Source organism: Leptosomus discolor, chromosome 2, assembly GCF_034619465.1.
Source record: "Leptosomus discolor isolate bLepDis1 chromosome 2, bLepDis1.hap2, whole genome shotgun sequence".
Classification (NCBI taxonomy): Eukaryota; Metazoa; Chordata; class Aves; order Leptosomiformes; family Leptosomidae; genus Leptosomus; species Leptosomus discolor.
The window spans coordinates 77544461-77566846 of record NC_141392.1 but is presented as its reverse complement, the minus strand read 5'-3'; the positions used below and the strand labels follow the sequence as shown (position 1 = coordinate 77566846).

General features: G+C 43.1%; 1 protein-coding gene across 2 annotated transcripts in view; it reads left to right on the top strand.

Moving 5' to 3' along the window:
• The first annotated feature begins 730 nt into the window (after positions 1-730).
• SOBP (sine oculis binding protein homolog) overlaps positions 731-22386 on the top strand; it is a 99939-nt gene continuing 78283 nt past the window's right edge. For both annotated transcript variants that reach the window (XM_009961945.2, XM_086461319.1), the window contains exons 1-3: positions 731-826; positions 10158-10296; positions 12171-12356. In XM_009961945.2, the coding sequence (XP_009960247.1) occupies positions 731-826; positions 10158-10296; positions 12171-12356 (421 nt within the window). The remainder of the gene's footprint in view (positions 827-10157; positions 10297-12170; positions 12357-22386) is intronic.

Here is a 22386-nt window from a genome sequence, read left to right as displayed (position 1 = left end):
AAACCTCGGCGCGGCGGAGAGCCCCGTCTGACTGCGGCGGGGACGGGACGGGCGCCGGGCGAGCGCGGGGAGCCGGGCTGGGCCGGGTCGGGCAGGCAGGCAGGCAGGGGGGCACGGCGGCGGGGACAGGCTGGGCGGACACCCCACCCCCCCCCCCGCCGCCTCTGCGTGGGGACACACGGCCCCCCCCTCCCCCATCCCGGCTGGGGGCGGGGGCGCACCGCCCCCTCCGCTCCGCTCCGCCCGGTGCTCAGCGCGGCGCCCCCCCCCCCCCCCCCTTTCCCCGCGGCTCCCATGGCGGGCAGCGGCGGCCGATTCGGTGCCGGCAAGCCCCGCCCGCCGGCGGGCCGAGGCCGGCCTCCCCCTTCCCTCCGCCGCCCCCTCCGCGGCAGCCCGCCAGCAGCGCCACAGCAGGCGCGGGGCCGGCTCGCTCCGCGCTGCCTCTCGCCCGCCCGCCCCGCCGCCCCGCCGCCCCGCGCCGCTCCCATGCAGGCCGGCGGCGAGGCAGAAGATGGCTGACTCGCCGGGGCACCCGCGCCCCTGCCCGCCCGCGACCCCCGCCCGCCCGCCACCGCCGCCACCGCCACCGCCGCCGCGCTCCCCCCGGGCCCTCCGCGGCGCCGCCTGCCACCACTGAGAGCCGCCGCCGCCGCACCCCCCCCCGCGCCCCTCCCGGCCCCCCCAGAGCACCAGCAGCCATTTCATCTCCACCACCAAGTAGGCGCAAAAAATGGCAGAAATGGAGAAAGAAGGGAGACCTCCCGAAAATAAAAGGAGCAGGAAGCCGGCTCACCCGGTGAAGCGGGAGATCAACGAGGAGATGAAGGTAGGTGCCTGTGATGGGGAAGGGAGCGGGGGTCCCCCCCCCGCCCCCCCGCCTCCGTGCATGGAAATGAAATAAGAAAGGATCTCTTGTCATTTTTTTTTTTTTTGTAGGATGCACTGAATGTGTCTCAACTCCGCCTCCTGGGCTGAAAACAGAGACGAATTCACAGGCTGCAAATCCTGTTCATTGACCAGCTTTGATTTATTTATTTTTTTAAAATAACTCTCCCTCGTTGGGCTTCTAAGCTCCTTGGGTGCCACTGATAAGCCTTTTTTTCTTTTCTTTTTTTTTTTTTTCTTTTCTTTTTTTCTTCCCATAGGAATCCCCTCAGGTAGCTGGGAAGCCCTAAAGTTAGGAAAGAAAGGGACCTCTTTTAAACACTGTATTTCTCTCCTTTTTTTTTCAGTAGCTAGCTGCAACTGTGTAATTAAATTGTCAAAGTGAAATGTTACGGTCTGAGCCGCGCATCATTCTCGCACTTAGGCGCGGAGACCCCTTTTCTTTCCTTCTCCCTCTCGCCTCCTCCTGTGCTTTACGGGCTCCGCTTCGCAGTTCATCGCGGAGGTGATGCTGGAAGGTGGCTGTCCGAGGGCTGCTTTTGATGGAAGTGTATTTATCGTGCGGTGTTCCTGATAGGAACCGGTGCCAGTCCAGCTGTGCTCTGGAGGTAGCGCTTGAGGCGGCTGCTCCAGATGTTAGGATGGCTGCGATTGCACAAAAACATTATTTCGGGACTTCCTTTTATCATTAGGTCGCTGCTCGGGGCTTGACTGGTCCTATTTTTTGCGCCTGTTTTTCCACGGCTGTTACATGTCTGTTTGTTTTACGTCTCTGATTCCCCAAAGTTCGGAACAACGTATTGCGAGACTTTAGCTGAACTTGTTGTTGTTGTTGTTTAATGTACAGATAAAGTGACTGAAACAGCATAGTCTGGTTGTGAGATAAAGCTGCTGACATTTAATTTGAATATGTCATTTATTGAAAGGCTGATTGTAAGTGGAGGACTGCCTGGAAAATGTCACACATTCGCATAGTATGCATACTATATAGGCGAGTATATAAATATGCATGATGTCTAGTGAAAATATCTTTGCTTTCCGGAGCATTGATCTCCCCATATAAAATGAAACGGGAATGCACAATCCCCTCCCCTCTCCCTCCTTTTGCACACCACTAATTTCGGTTAGGTGCCCTTTCATGCCCAAGGCAGGCATTCTTGCTCCTGCTGCCTGCCTAATGAGCATGTACACAGTTCTGCATGAACATCAAATGGAAATGTGGACAAGAGTAGTATTAGGGGAATGGACAAATTAACGTGTTGGTGCATCTCTTTGGAAACAAACCGTACTAGTTTCAAGTCCTGAGGAGCAGTGTTATTCTTTGCAAGATGTATGACACATCCTATTTTCGGAGAGGGCTCTGTGCAGGCACCAAAGAGTCATTGCTCATTGTAATCCCACATAGTTTTGAGGGCTGCCGAGGTCTGTAGTATGGGGCATTGGCCCCTTAGAGCATCGCCTAATGCGATCTATATGGATTGCAGCTTTTAAGTTTCATAGGTTCTAGAATTACAAATTAGCTAATTTTAATCAAAACATGTGAAATGTTATCCTGGCTGGATATAAAGGCTGACTGTGCTGGATCCTCTGGGTTTGTTTTGTTTACTTTGGCTGCAGGCACACTCAGCGGTTTGGGAGATAGTTGTTCTTCTACAGTATAACAGATGTTTGTCTGAAAGGGTGAGGAAGAAACAAAAACAACATTGTGTGAAGGAGAAAAATTACACAATTTTAAACTAATGCTTTGGTATTAAGAGCTGGCGTTAGCCTTCCTGTAGGGAGTTTCTCTTTTTTTAATCATGGGTAGCTGCTTAAGGTTAGAAACCTCAAGATTTCAGCTGACTTAAAAAATAAAGGCAAGTAGAAACAGCACGTTGAACCAATGTGATTCCTGGTCAAGAGCGAGATAGCTGGTGGCAGAACCTGTCACAAAACACAGGCCACCTTTCAATGTAAACTATGCTATATATGCTATGCATTTTCAGTAGGACAGTTGGCTGCTATCATCCAACAAGGGGAAAGAGAGGAAGGAGGAAAAAAAAAAGTGGTTTGAATTTTTGACTGGTTGAGAAAGTTAAAATCCTGTGGTGATCATTTACTTTTTCTTTACTGATGAATTAAGATGTCTAGTTGTTCTTCATAAACCCGAGGAATACAATAATGTAACAAATTGGTTACACTGTGCAAGATGTTTGCAGTGAAATGACAGAGGGAGCACAATGTGCCCTTGTGTAGGTTCATATCTGTAATGTTCAAACAGACTGACTGTTTCCCTTCATCTGAACTGCTTTCATCTGGACCAGTGTAAAATAAGCTCTGGTAAGTAATCACGGCAGAGCAGAAAGAAAGGAATGTATACAGCAATAGACAGCCTAAGCTGTAAAAACTGTAACCCGAGTATCAGCAGCAGATCAGATATCAAGGCTTTAAGGTAGGGGAAATGAAAGAGATGAAGGGGAGGAAAAGACAAGAGAGGGAATGGAAAAGTCAACTTGGAAAGTGAAGGAGAAGTAGGAGGGCCCCCTCAGGGAAATTTGGCTCAGGGATTAGGGAATTTTATCATGGTGTACAGTGACCTACTCAGGTTTCAGCCCACGTTGGATCGAATTGCCTCCCTTTGCTAGCAGAAAGAAAAAGGACTGGTGTATATGTGTTTGCTTTTTTTTTTTTTTCCCCCCTTCAGATAATAAAAAGGCCATTGGTACAAGCATCTATTTTAAGTACAGCAAATGCAGGGCACTATGAATGAGCAATAAAATTACCTCATCACAGAGACTTCTTTCAAGATTTGCTGTTTGATACAGTCAAGTATTTACTCGAGAAGGATCACAACACCTAACCACTGGGTTTGGTGTCTTCCAACAGTAGTGTCACAGCTCGGTTTTATCATGACTGGATGGATATTTAGGTTGCTTGCTCTTTCCTTATGCCGGATATTAGGTTACATTTTTGTTACCACTAACCTAATGTACATGATGGTTATAACAAATTTTAATTTGATACAGTGTTGTGTGCAAAAACTACATGGCTCTGCACAGTTTTCTGATATTACATTTCAATGAAAAATATACTCAGGAGGAACTGTTTTGTTTCACTGTGACCTTCACAGCCTCTCTTTCTTTTTTCTAGTTGTTTTATTCTTTTGTCCTCCTTCCTCCTTCAGATGATACTTTCCATTTTTTTTTCTTCCAGAGGTAGGATTGTTCATCTCACACTTTGGAAGAAGAGCAGATAGTTATTCTGAAATTCAGTTCAGTGCCATTTCTCACTCGCTGATGAATAACAGAACACGTAATAGATGCAAAGCTATCGCAATCAGGGAACCCAGTGCTATTTTAAGACCAAAATATTTTTTACAGTTTAATTGATGAAAGCACTTGTCAAGGTGCAGTGATGGCTTCCCCATCCATCCCTCCTCAGCTTATTTCCATTTGCTGTCCTGCTGCCAGGCAGCAGTGCTGCTCAGGAGGAGCAGCTAGGTGCTCTGCAATGTTGTGAAATGAAGTTACATCCAGTACTGGATTGCACTGGAAGTTCTCCTGAACAAACAAGACAGCGTATCCACGTGTCTCTGTCAGTTGAAAGGTGAGCAATTAATTTGCACTGTAATTTCACAGGGCTGCTCCATGTGCCCAAGGAGTTTACCATCTATAAATATTCCCAGTAACTAATTTGTGTCTAAAATTGGGCTTCGTTCCTGATGCCTAGAGCTTAAGACAGCCCCATCTGTTATAGTTTAATAGTAAACTCATCAGAAGATCTTTCAGTTTAGTGTTTTAATATTCCCTGTTTGGCATTTAAAAGTACTACTGTCAGAAGGAGGAAAGCGGTGAAGCAGGCATAGCAGCACTGCGCCTGGAGCAAGCCAGAGCGCTCAGAAGATTCCAAGGAAACTCCTCCCTTCTCTCCTGAAAAGCAAATAATGTCTTCAGGAGAGTGGAAAAGCAGACAGAGTTTATCAATTGTACTATTTCAGGAGACAGGGGTGGAGGGTTTTTTTGTGGAGTCTGCGTGGATGGAGTTTTGTGGGATGGCTGCAAAAGGGAGTTGTGTTGTCTGCACCGGGAGCCTCACCTGCCTGTCCGCTGCAGAAACAGTGCTTCCCCAGACAAAGTGGGTATTGCAGAACCAACTGTGTATGTGGGATGGCGAAAGAAATTAAAGCATCAAGAAATTTTGCTTTCTGATAGCATGAAGGTCTAAACACAAAATTCAATATGGCGACAACATGAATAAGCAAAGAAAATGAGGTCTGGTTAAAAAAAAAATATCCAAGTTCGTATTGTGACTAGAGAAACGTTTCTATTTCCTTGGTGCAATGAAAGTGAAAAGTGAATTTGTGGGGCTCTGCACCGAGTGGGTTATGCAGGCAAGGAAATGGAATGGAGTCACTGTGCTTCCTCCCAGATCTGAAATAAACATTCAGCAGTAAAACCTAGAAGAAAATGAGTCTGACAGACTCATTCTCCCCTGCGTTTCCTGCCTCCGTGTTTGCCAGGCCTCGTTCGGTGAAGCCAGGCCTTGCCCCCTGTGAATAAGGTTCACAGAGAAGGAAAGGCAAGAGGTCTAAGATGGAAAGAGAAGCGTGGCTTAGCTTCAGAATGTATTAATTAGCAAAGATTTGGGAAGGTGGTGCATTGCAATGTAAAAAATGGAGCTGTAGGTGTACTGTTACGATGAAATGAATCCTAAAGCGGGAATAAATGTGATTATGTTTTTACTGCCTAGCTTATAAGTCAGTCTCGCGAAGGAGAGAAACCACAGTCTGGCGAGTCAACACACTCTTCATCTTTCTTGTGAATAGGAAGCAAATTCAAGTCAAAATACCAAGGAGCATAATAGTTAGTTAGTTATCCTGGCTCTTCCAGGAGGGAGGATATTTCTGTATAGTGCAAGAATAGAGAAATCATACAGTTAAAACATGCAAATTACACATTGCCCTGCAGTGGTGATAAGCAGTTTGGGACTTTGGGGGGAGGGGGAGTGTACCAAAAAAGGGGAGCAAAAAAAGAATTGCTGTTTATTAGGGAGGGCTTTGGTGATGGTGTGGGACTGGGGTCACTGGAGCAGTTTTGTGCCAGATTTTTTGTCAGGAGTGAACTGGTCATGCTGCAGTGGTGGTGAATGCCCTGGCAGTTAGACAGCTGTGATGTTGCACTGTCAGCTAGAGGAGCGCAGGAGATTTGGCTCCGGTGGGATGTTAACCTGCTGCCTGGGTGCGCTGGCAGCTGCAGAGGTTATCGGTGTTTCCAGCACAGCCTCGGGAGCCTGGCTGCTTGGTGCACACCCAAGAGGCCGAGTGTGGCGTGGAGGTGTGAGCACAGAAGGACATGGGGCAGGATTTCTGTGCTTGTCTTCTCAGCTCTGACGCTGGCCCATGTGGCCCATGCTGTGAGCGGCACTGGGGCTCAGTCTCTTGGTTTCCCCACAGAGGACCAATCATCGCTTCCTAGGCAGGGTGAAATTAGCTTCCATGCTGTGATTTTGCAATGAAATCCACGGACCCCTGCAGGGCTCCCTTTGGGATTTACTCTGGGCTCAAGGGTCGCAGCTTACCAATATGATTGCTGGCTTGGGATTTTATTGATGATGGGCAAAGTTTTTGTGGTGTGCTGGTCTTTCACATCATAGCAGCCCTCTGGCAGGGTTGCGGGGTTGGGGTGGCAGCCTCCATCCTGCAGACACTCTGCATCCTTTTAGAGAATGAGTCTGAAAGTAACCATGGACTGTCTGTCCTCCTGTCCTGTTCCTGCAAAAGCTTGGAATTGCGCCTCCTTGCACATTCTCTGTCTGTTCATTCATGCTCACCTTCGTATCTCCTTCCCCCTGGGTTTTGGCAGGTCCGTCACCTCTCAGTTCAGCTGCTTCTTGTCTAGCCTGCTTCGTCACTGCTTCTGCTCTCCTGCTCCAGCCTGGGGTCCCACATTCTTGCTTTTCTCAAACGTCGTCATTACAATCATCACCCTTCCTTTCACTATGCCTTTGAAGCTTGTACATGTTTCAGTGAGGTTCTGCTCTGCATGTACAGGTTGTGTATTAATTGGCTCGCTTCCTTTCCTTAATTTCATCAAGCACTGGGCTTTTTGCCTTGTTTTTATTTCCCCTGCATTCACGCAAAGAAAAATTGTCATGTCTCATCTCATCATTTGTGTTTTGACTATTGCCACCACAGTGGTCTTTGCAAATCCCATCTTGTTACCATATCTTGAATCCATGTAGATTGGGCCTACCATTGAAATGGAAGAAGGGAGAATACATGGAAACAGTGAAATAATAGTGGTCAGCTTCAGAGCAGTGGCTTCAGCAAGGAGCATGACCTGTGTGACCATCATCTTGACTGACGTGATGTTAGGACATCACTGCAAATGGGTATTGTAGTCAGGAGTCTGAGGGAAGGTGATGTTGTAGTTCTGTGGATGCCCATTTATGCAAGAGAGCGTGGAAGAAAACATTTCTCATCTTCGATTACCAGCTTGCTAAGGATGGCATCGTCCTCTTGGTTTGCTGTATATAAAGTGCTGCGTAATGAAGCCCTAGTTGTTAGCCACTGAGAGAATAGTATTAAGTCATCAGCATCATTGTAATAGGTAAGATAAATTATGAAGGAAGATGGCTTAATTGTTTTTTTTTTTCTCCAAACATCCTTGTTGAGAAATCACAGTGTTAAAAAGGTACTTACTTTTGTTACTGCTAATGTGCAACCTCCTTGTACACTCATTGAAGTTAGTAGGAAAAACCCCAGTGGGTGTGTTTTTTTTTTTTTTTTTTTAAGAGTCAAGTCTCTGTGATGGGTAATTTCAAAATCAAACTTATTTTTTGTCATTACAAGTGTTCATTTTTGCGTGTCAGTCATCATAGATAGTAAAAAGGAGGCTTGAAAGGTACTTAAACTTTGTGCTGTTACAAACCCAACCATCACTTGGACTAGATTCTGAAGACATATACGTGTATGAATTTTCAGAAAAAAACCAGCAACATATATACAGCCTTCCTTAAATATTGCTTGACAAGTAATTAGAAATTACTCATTGCCTGAGTTGATCAACAGTGCGAATAAAACACAAAGCATCCACAGGAGGCAAATTTAGAGCTACTCAATTAATTTGGTTGCATGGGGTTTAAGTCACGAAGACTTTGTCAATTGGTCTCTACCTTGCTCGATTAGTCTCTAGGGCTGCGTCTCCATAGTTGAAATTTAGCAAAGCAAGGGAAGCTGGCAGAGCTTGCCTTCGGGCCTCCGTGGACCCCTTCAGATCATTCTGGGTGAGCTGCAGTGGCGAGGTTTCGCTCCCTGTCTCCAGGTCATTTTGTTGTTGGATTCCTGTGGGTTGGAGACAGGGTTGGTGCGTTGGGACTTTCAGCGCTGAGAGAAAAGTTTTCTAAAATGCTGAAAAACAAAGAAAAAAATCTTTAGAAAAATTTCCCATTTTTGTTAGCATTTAAAACACTTGCAACGCTGCATCATTCAAATGAGAATTTAAATATGTGTTTTAGAAACGAGTGTAGATGTTAGCCACATTACACTGTATCGTACTCGTTGGTGGAAACTGTAGTAGTGACATAGTTCAGATGTAATGGGCTGTTGTACGTATAATGCTGACACTGGAGGTAGTGGTGGAACGATGCAATATTTTCTGGCAATTCGGGGCTGTGCAGGACAGCCCCAGAATCAAGACTTGCAGCAGGAGGTCAAGTGGAAACGAAAGGGGGAGAAAACAAAAGGAAATTGATGCTCCAGGGGTCTGCTGTGGTTTTGTTTCGGTTTTTCTTTTCCTGAAATGTGTGTTTGTAGCACAATTGCACAGATGATACTCCTGGAAGAGTACAAATTGCTTGTGTTTATTGCTTATAGCTGCTTTACAGCACTCCTTGAGTGACAGGAACACCTATGCAATCTGGTGTGATGAATGAGCCAGGAGCAGTGCGGTGCTCTGACGTTCTGGGGCAGAGTGCCTGCTGTAGCTTTGAATTCGGAAGCAATTATCATCTGATTAATTTTATTTATTTATTTAAATGACTGGAGAACTGCTGTGTTCTATCATTAGACTTGCTCCCACTCAAAAATTAAGCTAGAGCAGTTACTAGACAAAATCTAGCAACCTGCAAATTTGACACGTACCATTTGTTTTGAATTGGTGTTGTATTCTTATTCCTTTGCTGGTAGCCAGAGTCCCGGGAGATGGTGCTTATCAGGAGCATTATTTTAGATGTCAAGATCTTGCAGGAGAATGAAGTTTGGAGTTTGTTTTAAAAGAGCGATAGTAAAAAACCAGGGAGACCAAACAGAAAGGCTTTGTGTGTGGCTTTCTTGTTTCGTTTTATAGTTGTCATACTACTTTAATCTGATCTTTGCCATTGCAATAATTCATTAGCTGGTTTCCTTTGGTAGTTTCCTAAATCCATAAGCTGTAGAGCTCCATGGCACTATTTGGTTTCAGAAAGCTTTGTTGCCTGGCTGCAGATTTCTTAACTTACTCCACTAAATCTCCTGGCCCAGTAATGAGTATTTTCTACAGAAATATTTTTGCCATATGACCTAGAGGACATGTTTTTAATAGAATTTGAGAGTTACGACAGTCATGTTCCATATTTTGCATTTCCATACAAACATCAAATGTAACCACATGGCTGCTTGGAAATTGGTTTGAAAATAAATAAGGCAAAAACTGACAAAGGTTTTCTTAAACAAATACAAGAGATGTTTGTATGAAACATTATGGTAAAATGCTTTCATGGTGAAGAGTTTTTAAGTGGTTTGACTTTGCAAGGGCTTATGACTCTGAGGAAAAATGTCTTCTCTGTGATTTTATTTGATTTGGTTCATGGGCACCTCAAGGAACTGTAATTGTGTCAGTGACCTGCTCCAGCTGAAAAGACTCTAGTGCAGTAAGATTGATTAACTGCTGGTTTTCTGTTATTCTCTTGCTGGAGTCTTAAATATTTTATGGCAACACAGACAAGTTTGTGTGACAAATGTATGTTAAAATATTTCTGACATTGAATGCCAGAGCAAAAGTCATAAATAACTGTCCTTTTCATTTTCTTTAAATTACAGATGTATGAGTCCCTGTCATAATTACATGTGCCAGTAGGAGATTTAAATGCATTACACTTTATGCACTTGACTTATGAAACAAACATTAGTCTTTGAGAAGGTGGGCCAAACCTGACATTTCCTCATGTAGTACAGATATGGTTCGATTTATGCAGTCCTCCCTTCCTTCCAAATGCTTATTGATTACATAAATAAGTAGGTAATTTTTCTCTTTCAGAACTTTGCAGAAAACACTATGAATGAGCTCCTTGGCTGGTATGGTTATGATAAGGTTGAATTGAAAGATGGAGAAGATATTGAATTCAGGAACTACTCGGCAGACGGGGAAAGCCGCCAGCACATTTCTGTTCTCAAAGGTAATGAGACTTCATGTTTCTGTGTTCATGCAAAGAAAGATTAATATCTCAACCTGTCTGAATTGGCGTGGATTGGGAAGTGTGTTCTGCTGCTTGCTTCGTGGCTGGTTTACATAAAAATATCGGAGAGTGCCTTCTAGTATGAGGAAGCCAATAGGGTACGAGCAAAACCACTTAGCAAAATTGCTGTTAGTAGGCACTTACTAATATATCTTCACAAATAATATGTTTTGTGAGTCAGTTGAAAGTCATGTACCTGTGGTACCAGTAAACCACTACAACTGGAAAAGAGGGAGCGCTTTCTTAGCAATGTGGCTTCAAGGAACCCTTTTGCTTTCAAAACGAAGCCTTTTTGGCCTGTGGCTTTTAAAAATGCTGAAAGATTTCAAGCTGGAATATTCACAATGTGCGTAGGAATGAGTGTGAATGTTCACCAAAGGCTCCTCATCTGTGTTTGTACTATACTGTCTTCTGCAAGTGCTGTAGAAGTTCTCCAGGGATGGAATTTGTTTTGGCCAGTGCTGGATCTTTGTGATTCAAAATGTGAAGGGTGGGATCCAGTCTGTTCAGCCATTTGGTTGCTGCCTTCTGACTGCATATTCGCAGGGGATGGGTAGGACCTTGTCATCAGAGTGAAGAGATGAGTAGGAAGTTGCTTCATTTTGACTTATTCAACAAGAGTTCCTCAAAGGCGGGGTAAAGAGGGGAAGCTGCAGCAGCTTTTGTGCTCTTGGACTACGACTTTGCACACTGTTTGTGGCCAGCAGTGTTTGGGTTTCTTTTTCTGATGGCCAGCAGCAGCACTGTATTCAGTGAGTGTTGCAGTGAGTACTGATACCAGAGAGACCAGTTCTGCAGGAGAGATGTCTAGAAAAAAGGTGGAAAAATTAGAGGTAAGGTGAAACAACCTAATCGTGTTAAAATTGAATGTTTGCAACTTGTCAGTTCTATAGTGACATTGGTGATCAATATTTTTTTTTTCTTTGAAAATGCGATGTCATCAAGCCACTTTTGACTAAACTTGTTCTTATGTAGTAATGTGATTCATTTATTTGTTTTAATAAATGGATCCTGTATTGAATGATTTGTGGCTCCAGCCTATGCCTGATGAAATTTGTGATATACTTTTTTTTTTATAGACACATGATACAAATTGTATGCTTTATGTACCAAATAAAGATGTTGAATACCTGTGGCAGTTAGAAATTTTTGGTGCATGTAGTTTATGGGAGGGGGAAACAAGGGTGTTTCTTTTTCTGAGAGATTGGAGGAGAGGGAATAATAATTAAGTCCTGCCCCATAGCTAACTGAGGTGCGTTAGAGAAATTCCTACAAATCAGAATCCTGAGGTAATTTGGGATTAAAGAATTAGAGTGATAACTGTCATCATTTCAAGCACACTTTGCTGTGATTTCAGTATTTTGTTCCTTTATTTAAATCCTTGCCATTACTAGTACTCAGATTATTGATAGAGAATTAGGAATCCTTTTATTTTTCAGTTTATGCTTCTTGCATGGGTGAAGTCACAGTACACTGTGTGTGATCACCATGCAAACAGTAGAAGTAAAGGACAGGAATAGGGTGTCATTGATTAAATCAGACATACTACGGATATGCATGACAAAATAATCCCACCTTTTGGAAAGAAAAAAAGTGTGAGTTTGATTTTTTTTTTTTTTTTTAAAAAAAAAAAAGGAGCATTTCTGAAGAGTACTGGAAAGTATCCATCTTTTAAAAGGGAAAATGTCTGGGGTTTTTGTTGCACTCTTCTTGTATGAGGATAAGTAATTTAATGAACAGATTGGTGAAAGTACATAGGGGCATTTAAGAAATATATTTGCCATACTGTACAACGTGTTCTTTGTGTTTTACAGAAAATTCTTTGCCAAAACCAAAATTACCTGAGGACAGTGTTATTTCACCGTACAATATAAACCCAAGCTACCCAGGGCTTGCCACAGGAAATGGACTTTCAGACTCACCAGCAGGGTCGAAGGATCACGGGAATGTACCTATTATTGTCCCATTAATTCCACCACCTTTCATAAAGCCACCAGCAGGTAAATCCTAATGAACATTTAAAAATGGTTACTGTCATTGACATGTCCTGAGATTGCTTGATCGTGATGACTTAGTAAGAGGGCTGGTTTCAAAATGTTTGAAAACCAGTCGCAGGGAGTGTGACTTTATTTATTAGTATTCTTGAAAAACTTCTGTGAAGGCAATGACAACAGCCTTGTGCTGCTTGTGATACTCTGCATGCTGGATTATACTCTCAGCACTTCAACAGCATCTGCTTTTAGAAAAAAATGATTTCGTTCTGATGAATAAAGCCTTTAAATAAATTAATGAAAGATGATTAAATTAAAAATAAGCTCCACGAAGGAAACAGCGAAAGAGACAAAGCCATCAAATCAATATCATGTCTTTATATCAGGTTAACAAGCTCATCCAGGGAAAACTGTCTCTTGATTCTCATTGAAATCCCTGACCGTTGTCTCTTGAGGGTTTAATATGATCTTGACTCTACCCAGGAGACTGCGCTGAGATGTTTTACATTTTCATTAGATTTTTATCAGGAGTGATTTTATAACATGCCATTCCTCAGAGTTTGCATGAAAAATGATTTATTCCACACTGCATGCCGCTTACCATAATGTGTGAAAGTAACTCTTAAGGCTACACCAGGGTGATTAATTGCTGTGTTATTGTTTACTGCTGTACATGTTGTGATAATTGGTGAATTTAGATAGGAACAGGCTCGGTCCTGCTTCTGTGGAGGTCCCTAGGTGTCGTTCTGGGTGCTCTTGGGTGACCAAGGCACCAAGGAGTACAGAGTGACCTGCAATACCTACCCAAGAATAGAAGCTCTCTGCGCACAGGGAGGCAGCTTGGCTAAAGAATCCCCACCAGGCATGAGGATGCTTCTGCAGAGGCAGCTTGTAGGATCGGGTCCCAGATGTTAGATGATCACCTCTGCCCTTCGTGGCATTGACTGAAGGTAACTGTAAAATACCGATTGGTCCAAGAAAGTGTTTGCCTGTTGACAGTCATGTGGTAGACTACAGTTGCCCCTCCCAAATTAGTTTTATGCCGTTGAGTTTTATCTCTAAAGAAGTATACTAATATGCTATGAATAATTTTCAAATGTTACTCAATATGCATTCCCTGCCAAAGACTTTTCATCTATTTTATATGATATTTGCTAATTACCAAAGCTATTTGGGCCCATTCCTGCAGCCTTTACATAGCTAAAGATCTCGGGCCATATGGGCTGGATCCTCAGCTGTTGTTGATTTGGCCCTAAAGCTTTAATCAAGGGCTTGTGCCATCCCAAGCTATTTTCTCCTCCAATCTGAGTCATGAATCCAGAATGCTGAATTTGTGGTACACGAGCACAAGGCTATAACATGCATTGTGCAAACTGCCACAGTTGCTGGATTTTTATGACATCAAACAAGCAGGAGGAGATGGAACTATGAAGTAGAAAAACAAATTACTGCAACAGTAGGTAAGTGGACACAAGGGAACCTTGGCCAAGTCAACTGCCTTCTGTTCTTTGCCCGTCCACCTACCACATGTGATCCTGTGTTCAAATGTACTGCTAGGGGTAATGTGCAGAAAAGTCTTTTCGTAAGTATTTTCCAACTTTAGGTTTTTAATTCATTCATTTGCAGTGAATATAATTGTTTTACTTGCATAAGGGGTATGAATGCATAATCTCTGCATCCTCTGACTTCATCCCGCGATCAGTAATGAGCGCTGGATTACCATGACTTCTGAGCAGATGAACGTATTTATCTCACCTTTGTTTTAGAAAGCAAAGTTTGGGAGGACCGGAGGGGGAGGAGAACAACTACCTTTGTGGGATTTGCAATAAGCATCGGTAGTAATTGTTTTGTTTTATCTTAGGGCGTAGGTGCCCTAGTCATGATCACCCTAAAGAGCCTGGCAAGAAACAACTGGTGAATACAAGTAGAAAAGGGAGTACAAAGGAGCCAGGAGAGCCAGTGTGTGAGGCCGTGGTCTTGGCACTGCACTTTGACACTGTTTTGTGGGCACTACATCAAAGCAGAAAACTTCAGAGTGATACAAAGCCAGACAAGAGTAACTCTTCGAGCCCCTCACAAACACAGGGGACAACTTTGGAAACGGCACAAGGGTCCTTCTCTGAGTTGAGCAGGCAAATGAAAAAGATTCACGTCATTAATTGTTAAAGCTGAAAGTCAACATTTTCAACATGAGGGAGAGACGGGCTGTGACTGACCTGCCACAAGAACAGAAGCAGCTTACATTTGTTCAAGTTAATAAATGAAGAAAGGGGACAGGAGGGAGAGGCAGAAATTGTTCAAGAGAAAGCTTCAAGGTTAAAGTGCTGGTTGAAGAAGGAGATCTTTGCAGCATGTTTTGAGTGGGCACATATAGGACAAGGTTACATTACAGGCTAGAGAGAAAACGAGATGACTGAGATGCTGAGAACTGGGTTGAGTCTAGACTTTGTGGATTGATGGGGAAAGCTTTTCGACATTGTACAGGACAAAAAATCTACAAGATTTAAATATAGCTCTAAAGAGAGTGCCCACAGATGAAAATGATATCTAAATCATGAACCTGAAGGACAGGAAAGATGATGGTGCTATCCGCCATTATTGAGCAAATAATATGGAGTGAGCACTCAGGGAGAAATTATTAGGACTTTAATTCTTGCTGTATTGATCTTGAACTGAAGGGTCAGCACCAGTAACGAAGTGTCAGAGAGACAGGATGAGGTATTCATTTAGACAGGAGAGCAATGGTCTGGAGAGGTTAAGCAGATCCAAGAAACAGTCACAATGAAGTATTAGTTGAATAATTTTTGCAGATAAGATTCTGTACAGATAAGAGGGAGAAGAGAAAGAGCAGAGCACAGAGGATGCTCACAGAAGCCTGAAGGGAGAAATAAATAGGAAGGGTACTCTGCAACGTGCACTGAGGTAGCAATTGTGGAGGTAGGAAAAGCACTGGGGGAAGACAGAGTCAGAATTTCCAGGGAGGCATATATGATTCTTGGTTTCAGAAACAGCTACCAGCTCGAGAAGGAGGAGGAAGGAGTACTGATCCTGAGCTATGTCTAGGAAGCAGTCATTGAAGGTTTCAGCAGATCAGCTCTTCCTTGAGCGTGCTGAAAACTTTGAACTGTCTCCTATCTGCATTCATAGTTTGTATGAACAGGCTAAAACCTTGAACAGTTAACAAAATTACCTTTTCCCCCCTCATGCTTACTTTGTAGTAAAGTGTTTGGGTTTTTGTTTTTTTTTTTTTTTTCTTTTGAAAACCAAATAATTTTGAGCAGTCTGACTAAAGCTCTTCAGCTTTCTGTTTTAGTCAAGTAAAATACTGGGTGAAAATTTCCTTATACAATCCTGGAAAACATGAAGTTGCTACTGGACCAAATATAAACAGCTCCAATGAAACCACTCACTCCTTGCTGTACCCCAGAATTACACCCAAAAAGGCTGAGTTAAATGCATGGGCCCTATGTGGTGCACTGACCATCTACAGACTTGGGTTATGGCATGTCAGTGGAGGATACTAAATCCAGTCATAGGAAGCCTCCAGAAAAAGGATGCCAGTTACTCAGATCTGGAGACTGTTTGCAAGAGCGCTCCGCTGATCTGCACCACCAGGCAGATAGACCACACTCAAGCAGTGTCCAAGTCAAACGGGACTTTATCAGTCGACATCTGCCATCCAACCTGCCTCTGGAAACAAGTCAGAAGTCAGCGCAGCCTCCAGAGAGTTTGTGTAATAGTGTCCTTGTGGCTGATAACCGTCCTTCTTGCCCAGCAGGCTGGTAGCTACATTTGATGCCAGCAGCAGATTCTGAGTGATCTTCAAGGGTAGCCTGAAATACAACCTGTTGCAACAAACTGACACTATGATAAGTTCTGCTTGGTGTTAGAAGAGTCTTATTTTCTGCACAGTAATGTAAAGGAAGTATTTTTTCCATGGAAAAAATGACATAGAAATAGCAAGGAACAGAAGTGCAGTAGCCAGGAATGATCTAGAAATAAAAGTCCCACCGCAGTTGTGCAGGGTATATGGCTGTAGTATGCAGCATGCAAACATCTAACTGTTATTCTGCAGCTCTTAGTGATAGAGTGAATCTGAGAGGGCACTTAGGGTGACTCTGCCCTTTTGCTCAGACAAGTTTGGACGGCTGTTGTTACATGGGATGAACGAAGGCTAAAATCAAGACTAGTCAAGAATGCAAAAAATTCTTTCAATGCAGGCAAGAACATGCTGCCTCCTTCCCCTGGCACCAGCTGGAGGCTACGGTGTCTCAGTTTCCCCATTTTTTTTAAGAGTGCTGTTTGGTTTACTTTCTCTTGTGATCCCTGTAGCAGTGCCTTGGTAGGCGAGGTATAACTGCTGATTGGTCTAGCCTTTGAGCATGGGCGTTGGCAAAACCCTTCCCTTTCCCGCCTCCTTACGTGTACAAGTGATGCACAGAGCTGTTCTAAGCATCACAAACCAGAACCGGCTCCCGGCCATGCTGTGCTGTGAGGGCAGGTCACTGTCAAGGGACGTGGTGGAAGGGAGACAGAGAGGATGATACTATGCAGTTGACTGAGCTTTCTCCACAGGGGAAAGAAGAACAAGGGAAAAATAATGCTCCTTCCCAGGGTTTTCACAAGATAATGAGTACATTTGGGAAAGGAAAGGAGATTTAAATCCTCCAGCCCACAGATCAGTGCCTCTGCATAACATTTGGTTCAGTGATTTCCAAGTGATAATGACTGGGGTTGTACCAAAAGTTGTCAGAAAGCCATGAAAGTGAAGGAGGAATGGACTGAAGGAACTGTATCCGGTGAGGCAAAATGTCTTAAAGGAGGAGCAGAAGCATTTCCAGTGCTGACTACCTTGTAAAATAGGCTTGTGACCTAAGTTGCAAGGAAATGTCATATTCAAATACTAAAGCAACTAATTAGGTACGTTATAGAAAGGAACAAGTGATTTTCTGTGTTAGAGCTTAACAGAACTTTAGAATTAGAGTTTACGGGATTTTTTTTGTAAATAAGTGCACAAGTAACTTGGTGCAACACGTCGGATTAAGCAGAGTCCCTGCCCTGCGAACAGTCTGGAACTCCCCGCTGTAACCTCTCTCAATATTTAAATTGTATTGAAGGAATCTGGAAGCATAAAAGATATGTTAAGTGCTAGTTAGCAGGCCAGTAAAGACACATTCCAAGATCATCTGTCTAAATTCACTGAGGAATTGGTTCTATGACTGCATTATCAAGAAGTCTGATTCCAGGCAGAACCCAGTGGCAGTTTTCCTTAAATAACGACCATATTAACAGATCTAACTAAGTCTATATATTGAGGAAACTTTCATTTTACGATGCTCTGAATCCTGCTTCAGTATTTCCTGAATCTTACTCCAATAGCTGAACAACATCACAATTTCTTTAACTGCGGGTTTAGCTCTCTAATAAAGACCACCACAACAAATGCTATAGTCACTACTCTTCAAATTCTTTCTCTTGTTTTCAGTTTGAAACATCATCTAATTTACACTGATCATAGCGTTAGTAATGCCTGGGTTTTAAAATGCCAATGGTTGCCAGGATGCCTGCCCCATCTAGCCCACTGTTGATGTCTTTTGCTCTCTGTGGAGGGCCAAGTGTTTCCTTTGTGCTAAAAAGAAAATCACAAAGTCCACGTATGCACTTTAATAGCATATATTCAAAATACATAGGGAGTTCCCCCTCTATTAGCTGAAATAGGTGCTTTTTTTTTTTTGCGTGTTTAAAACCTGCCTAAATGCCAGTTTTTATTTGTGTTGTGCATTTAGTCCTTACTGAACTATGCATGAGAGTGCGTCTCAACTCATGCATAGAAACTCATGCATTTTGGTTCCCCAAAATGATTTTTTAAAAGGAGCTGGGACACTTTGCTTTATTGGCAAAGTAGTGATCTTCAAGAAGCTGGTCCTTAAAAGGAAATGCTTTGCAGAGCCCCTGAGGTATTTCCATAGCAATGGTTGCAGCAAGCTTTCTATTGTCAGCCCTATTTTTCAATCTTCCTCTTGTAATTACTTTTTCCAAGGTACTTTTTGTACCTTAGGTTTGTGTGTGTCGTGTGTTGTCGTGTGTCCCCCCCCCCCCCCCCATCTATTTAGAGGATTACCACAAGTGCTATCACAAGGGGATCTGCAACAGTATCTTGGGCGTTTTGTTTGTTTATTTTTAGATTGAGATTAATCAGATAAAGCACCTCGAATGTAAGAAAAGTCACTGTAATGGTGCTTCTGCCTTGCTTGGGATCATCAGCCTCAGGAACGGCTTTGGGATGAAAAATCTGAATACATGCTACTTGTTTTTCTTCTATGGCAAGCTGGAGTTTTAGGAGCGGCAGGCGGGTAACACAGAATTAACCATTCTGAAATCCTGGCAGGTCCCAGTGGAAAAGGTGAGCCCTTAGTGTTAATGCTGCAGATGCTAGAGTCAAGTTAAGATCTAATGTCTTTAAAAAGGAAGATTTGCAGTTTTTCATTAGAAAGTAGTAGTGAAAGCAGCTAAAATATTTAAAGATATATACCAGTGGATTGAGTGGAGTTCCCAGCATGGGGTAAAAGGGCTAATCTAGCTCCCTCAAAAAAAACCCCTGGGGTCCAAACTGCCTGTGTGAGGTGGTGGGATGCAGCAAAGGGAGAAAGGGTGGAAAACAGAAGAATGCAATATTGAGGAGACATGGCTTCTGACAGCTGTGGTGGAAGGAAACTCACGCCAGGAAGAGATGGATGGTGGGGAGACACCAAGGAGGGATGGGATGCCAGAATGTTTTCTGTATCAGATCACAGATACAATCACAGCCAAGGTACAAGTTTCACAGAGGCTCACTCAGTCCAGGGGGTGTACCCTTTGAGATCGCAGTCCCAAACCCTGTGCCCTCCTGGTCTTTCTGCACAACAGGACTTCTTCAGGACTGCAGTTGGGCACCTTCAGGAATGATGTTTTCTTCTTGACAGAAGAGTTGAGTATCTCCTGCTGAATTTCTTGCAAGGAAATGTGGAAAATAAGGCTTTGGAGTAGCGGCCTATGGATCATTATAATCTGCAGGATTAGAGCTGCAGCTGCATTTAGTTTCACCCACATTCTTGAAATGGGAGTTAAAATTGAAAATGCATAGCAGTTAGTTCAAAACTGTGTTAGTAGAATGTTGTAGTGTAAAAGTTAGTAAACTGATCAGGATTTAACTCTGGAATTGTAGGGATTTTAGGATCATCCTGCTAAACACTGTAGGCCATGCTGGTTTGTTTAGATAAAGGGACAGAGCTATCCATGATGGTTTTACTCTGTTGTGCTCGTTGCTTTCCTTCTCTTTTCCTCACCTCTCCAAGTTATGGCTCCGTATAAGATCTATTGGTGTAAACTGCTGCTCATTGGATCTAAGAGGAACAATTTTCTGCAGCTCCTTCACACTGGTTTGAAAGGAAAAAAACACCACAACCAAACATTCTGCTTAATTAAGACCTAAAGAGGCGGTGCAAACTTTTGATGATTAATTGAAGCATGCTTTAGACTGATGCATATTTAGTTATTATAATGTGATAATTTTATCTTGTTACACAAACTACTCCCTTTGGGAACATGCTTTAACACTGCAAACACTCTCTGTTTATTGCATTGTTCATTATGAAAAATACACAGGCTAAAAACCACAAGGAGATGTATCTGAAGAGTATCTGTGTGGCGGGTGCAGGGAGTACTTCTTCCATCTGTAATGACACAACCCAGGGGCAGAAAAACACAGTATTGGAACTCCCACAATAGCTCTCCCTATGAAGAGTTGAGAACTCAGAAAAGCAGAGGCTGGAAATTCAGATCTCGTACTGCATGTGGAAGGAATATGTCTTTCTATTACCTTGTGTAATTATAGAAGGCAGCGGTATGGATGTTCTGCTGAAAAATCTCCTTTTACCGTTCAGTTTTCTCTGTGCCAACTCCTCTCTGTCTCACCTGTATGACTACCCACGCTACCTGTCATAAGTGTGACAGAGCTGAGAACATGCTAAGCACATTGCAAGAGCAGGTCATAAAGTGGCAAGAGCAGATGGAGAAAAAAAATACAGTTGTTAAAATATATTTTCTTTTACTTCAGAATGATCTGTACCAGGACTTGCAAATGTTATTTTCATACTTTGCAAACATGCGTCAGCCTAGCTATGTGAGTCCTGAAAGTGATGGTGAATGATCTTCATCAGAGGAGCTGCTCCAGCGAGAACTCACATGATTGATATAGGTCTGCTGTCAAGATGAGCTCATGTTACTCAAGCAGATATGCTAGGCTAGACTACCAGTGAATGTTTGTCTGTGAGCGAGGGAGAACATTGCCAATGTAGTATACCAATGTAATTATTGTGGAGAAGCTTCCTTAGTGCAGACCTAGTCAGAAAAAGATTAGAATAAAAATTCAAGACAGGTAAACAGTCTCAAACTACTGGATTCAAAATTCCCTGCTTCCCTGTGTTCTCGTCACAGCACGTTCTTCTTGCTATATGCTCTAGGGATGGGGATTTGATATATTTTCCTGAGAGAAGGGTAAGAGTCTGGTAAAGTGATTTTTAAAGAATTCGGCCTTATAAACAAGGTCTGTGAAAAAGTGAGAGAAATTTTCTCTTGAATGAAAGATACGACTTTCTGGTTTCAGATTATTCCAGTTTCTGTTTAGCAAAAGACAGAAATTAAATCGCGAAAGTTTGGCTTTTCTTATTTCACACAATCTTGAAGTTTTGAGTTTAAGTTATTGCTTCTCACTGCTGTGGATTGCAATGGTAGAAATACATGGACTACCACTTTTCTGTTAATGTTGCAGTCCTCTTTTTCAGTCATTGAGCTTAATACCCTGTAACGAAACATCGCTATTGGTTATTTTCACAACATCTGCTCAGACCTCTAGCACAACCAGCGTCAAGAAGGAAAGCACATGGTCAGGTTTGGACCTTTATCATTGTGCCCAGCTGTCATCCACACCCGTAGGCCAAAGGGCATGGCTCTGTACCTATCGCAGGTACCAAGAACGGATCCTTTTCTCTGCTGTTCTTAGCTTGATTTGAAGCTGAAAAAATGGATTTGATTTTACAGCAAGTCTTCCTCTCACTGGGCTGCACAGGGCTCCTGTTGATGGTCTGTAGGGATTTAGTCGTGTGATACTGGATGTTTTCTTTTTTCACATGATGAACTGCATTACAAGAAGTTAGAGTTGCATCAAAAATTGGCTTGGGCAAACCCATACCTGCAGGAGCAAAGACGATTTAAAAAGTGACACATTAATGTACTGTTCAGGAAGTGCATGCTTCAAGCCCACTTCTGAAGTACTGCTGTTTCCTAGCTGCTTTATGTGACCATACTCAGCTAATCCTTTTGTAGCAGTTTTTCTGAGTCTATTAAATGGAAAAAGCATCTAGTTTTATTATTACTTTGCTATTAAAAGGATTATATTGTGTGTGACCATTCTTTGGTGACTGGGGTGAGAAGGGAGTAGAAGAGAGAAATGAAGTTCTTGGTGTTTAGGCAGATTCTTTCCTTCCCTTTCTCCCTTCCTTCATTCAAAATGATGAGCATTTTGATTTACATTGGTGATGCCTCCTGGATATCAGCTGTCTCTTCCTGGAAGTGCACACAGTGGCTGGAAGTAGTAGTTTGTAGACCATTTTCTGCTGTTTTATTGACTATCAGATCCATGGACCATGGACTATGCTGCTTCAAAGGATTCCCTGTGAGGTGGTGGTGAAGTTCTGTTGGTCAGGGCATGGAAGACAACCACCTGACAGTAGGTGCCTCTCCCTCTCTTCTTCCCTTGCCAGGATCTATCTTAGGGGAGGTCTTTGACAGAAGGAGATGGCTTGAGCTTTACTGTCCTGCATAACCTCCTGCAGAGAAGAGTGTAATGCAGCTTTTCCATGTAAACAGCTGTGACTGCTGCTGGGGTGCTGCGTAATAGAAAATGGACAACAGTGTAGTCTTTCTGATCACCCACGGGAGACAGTTCATGTGTGTCAGTAAACGGGAGTTGAGTGATAGCTGAGTTGTTTCCTCTATGAAG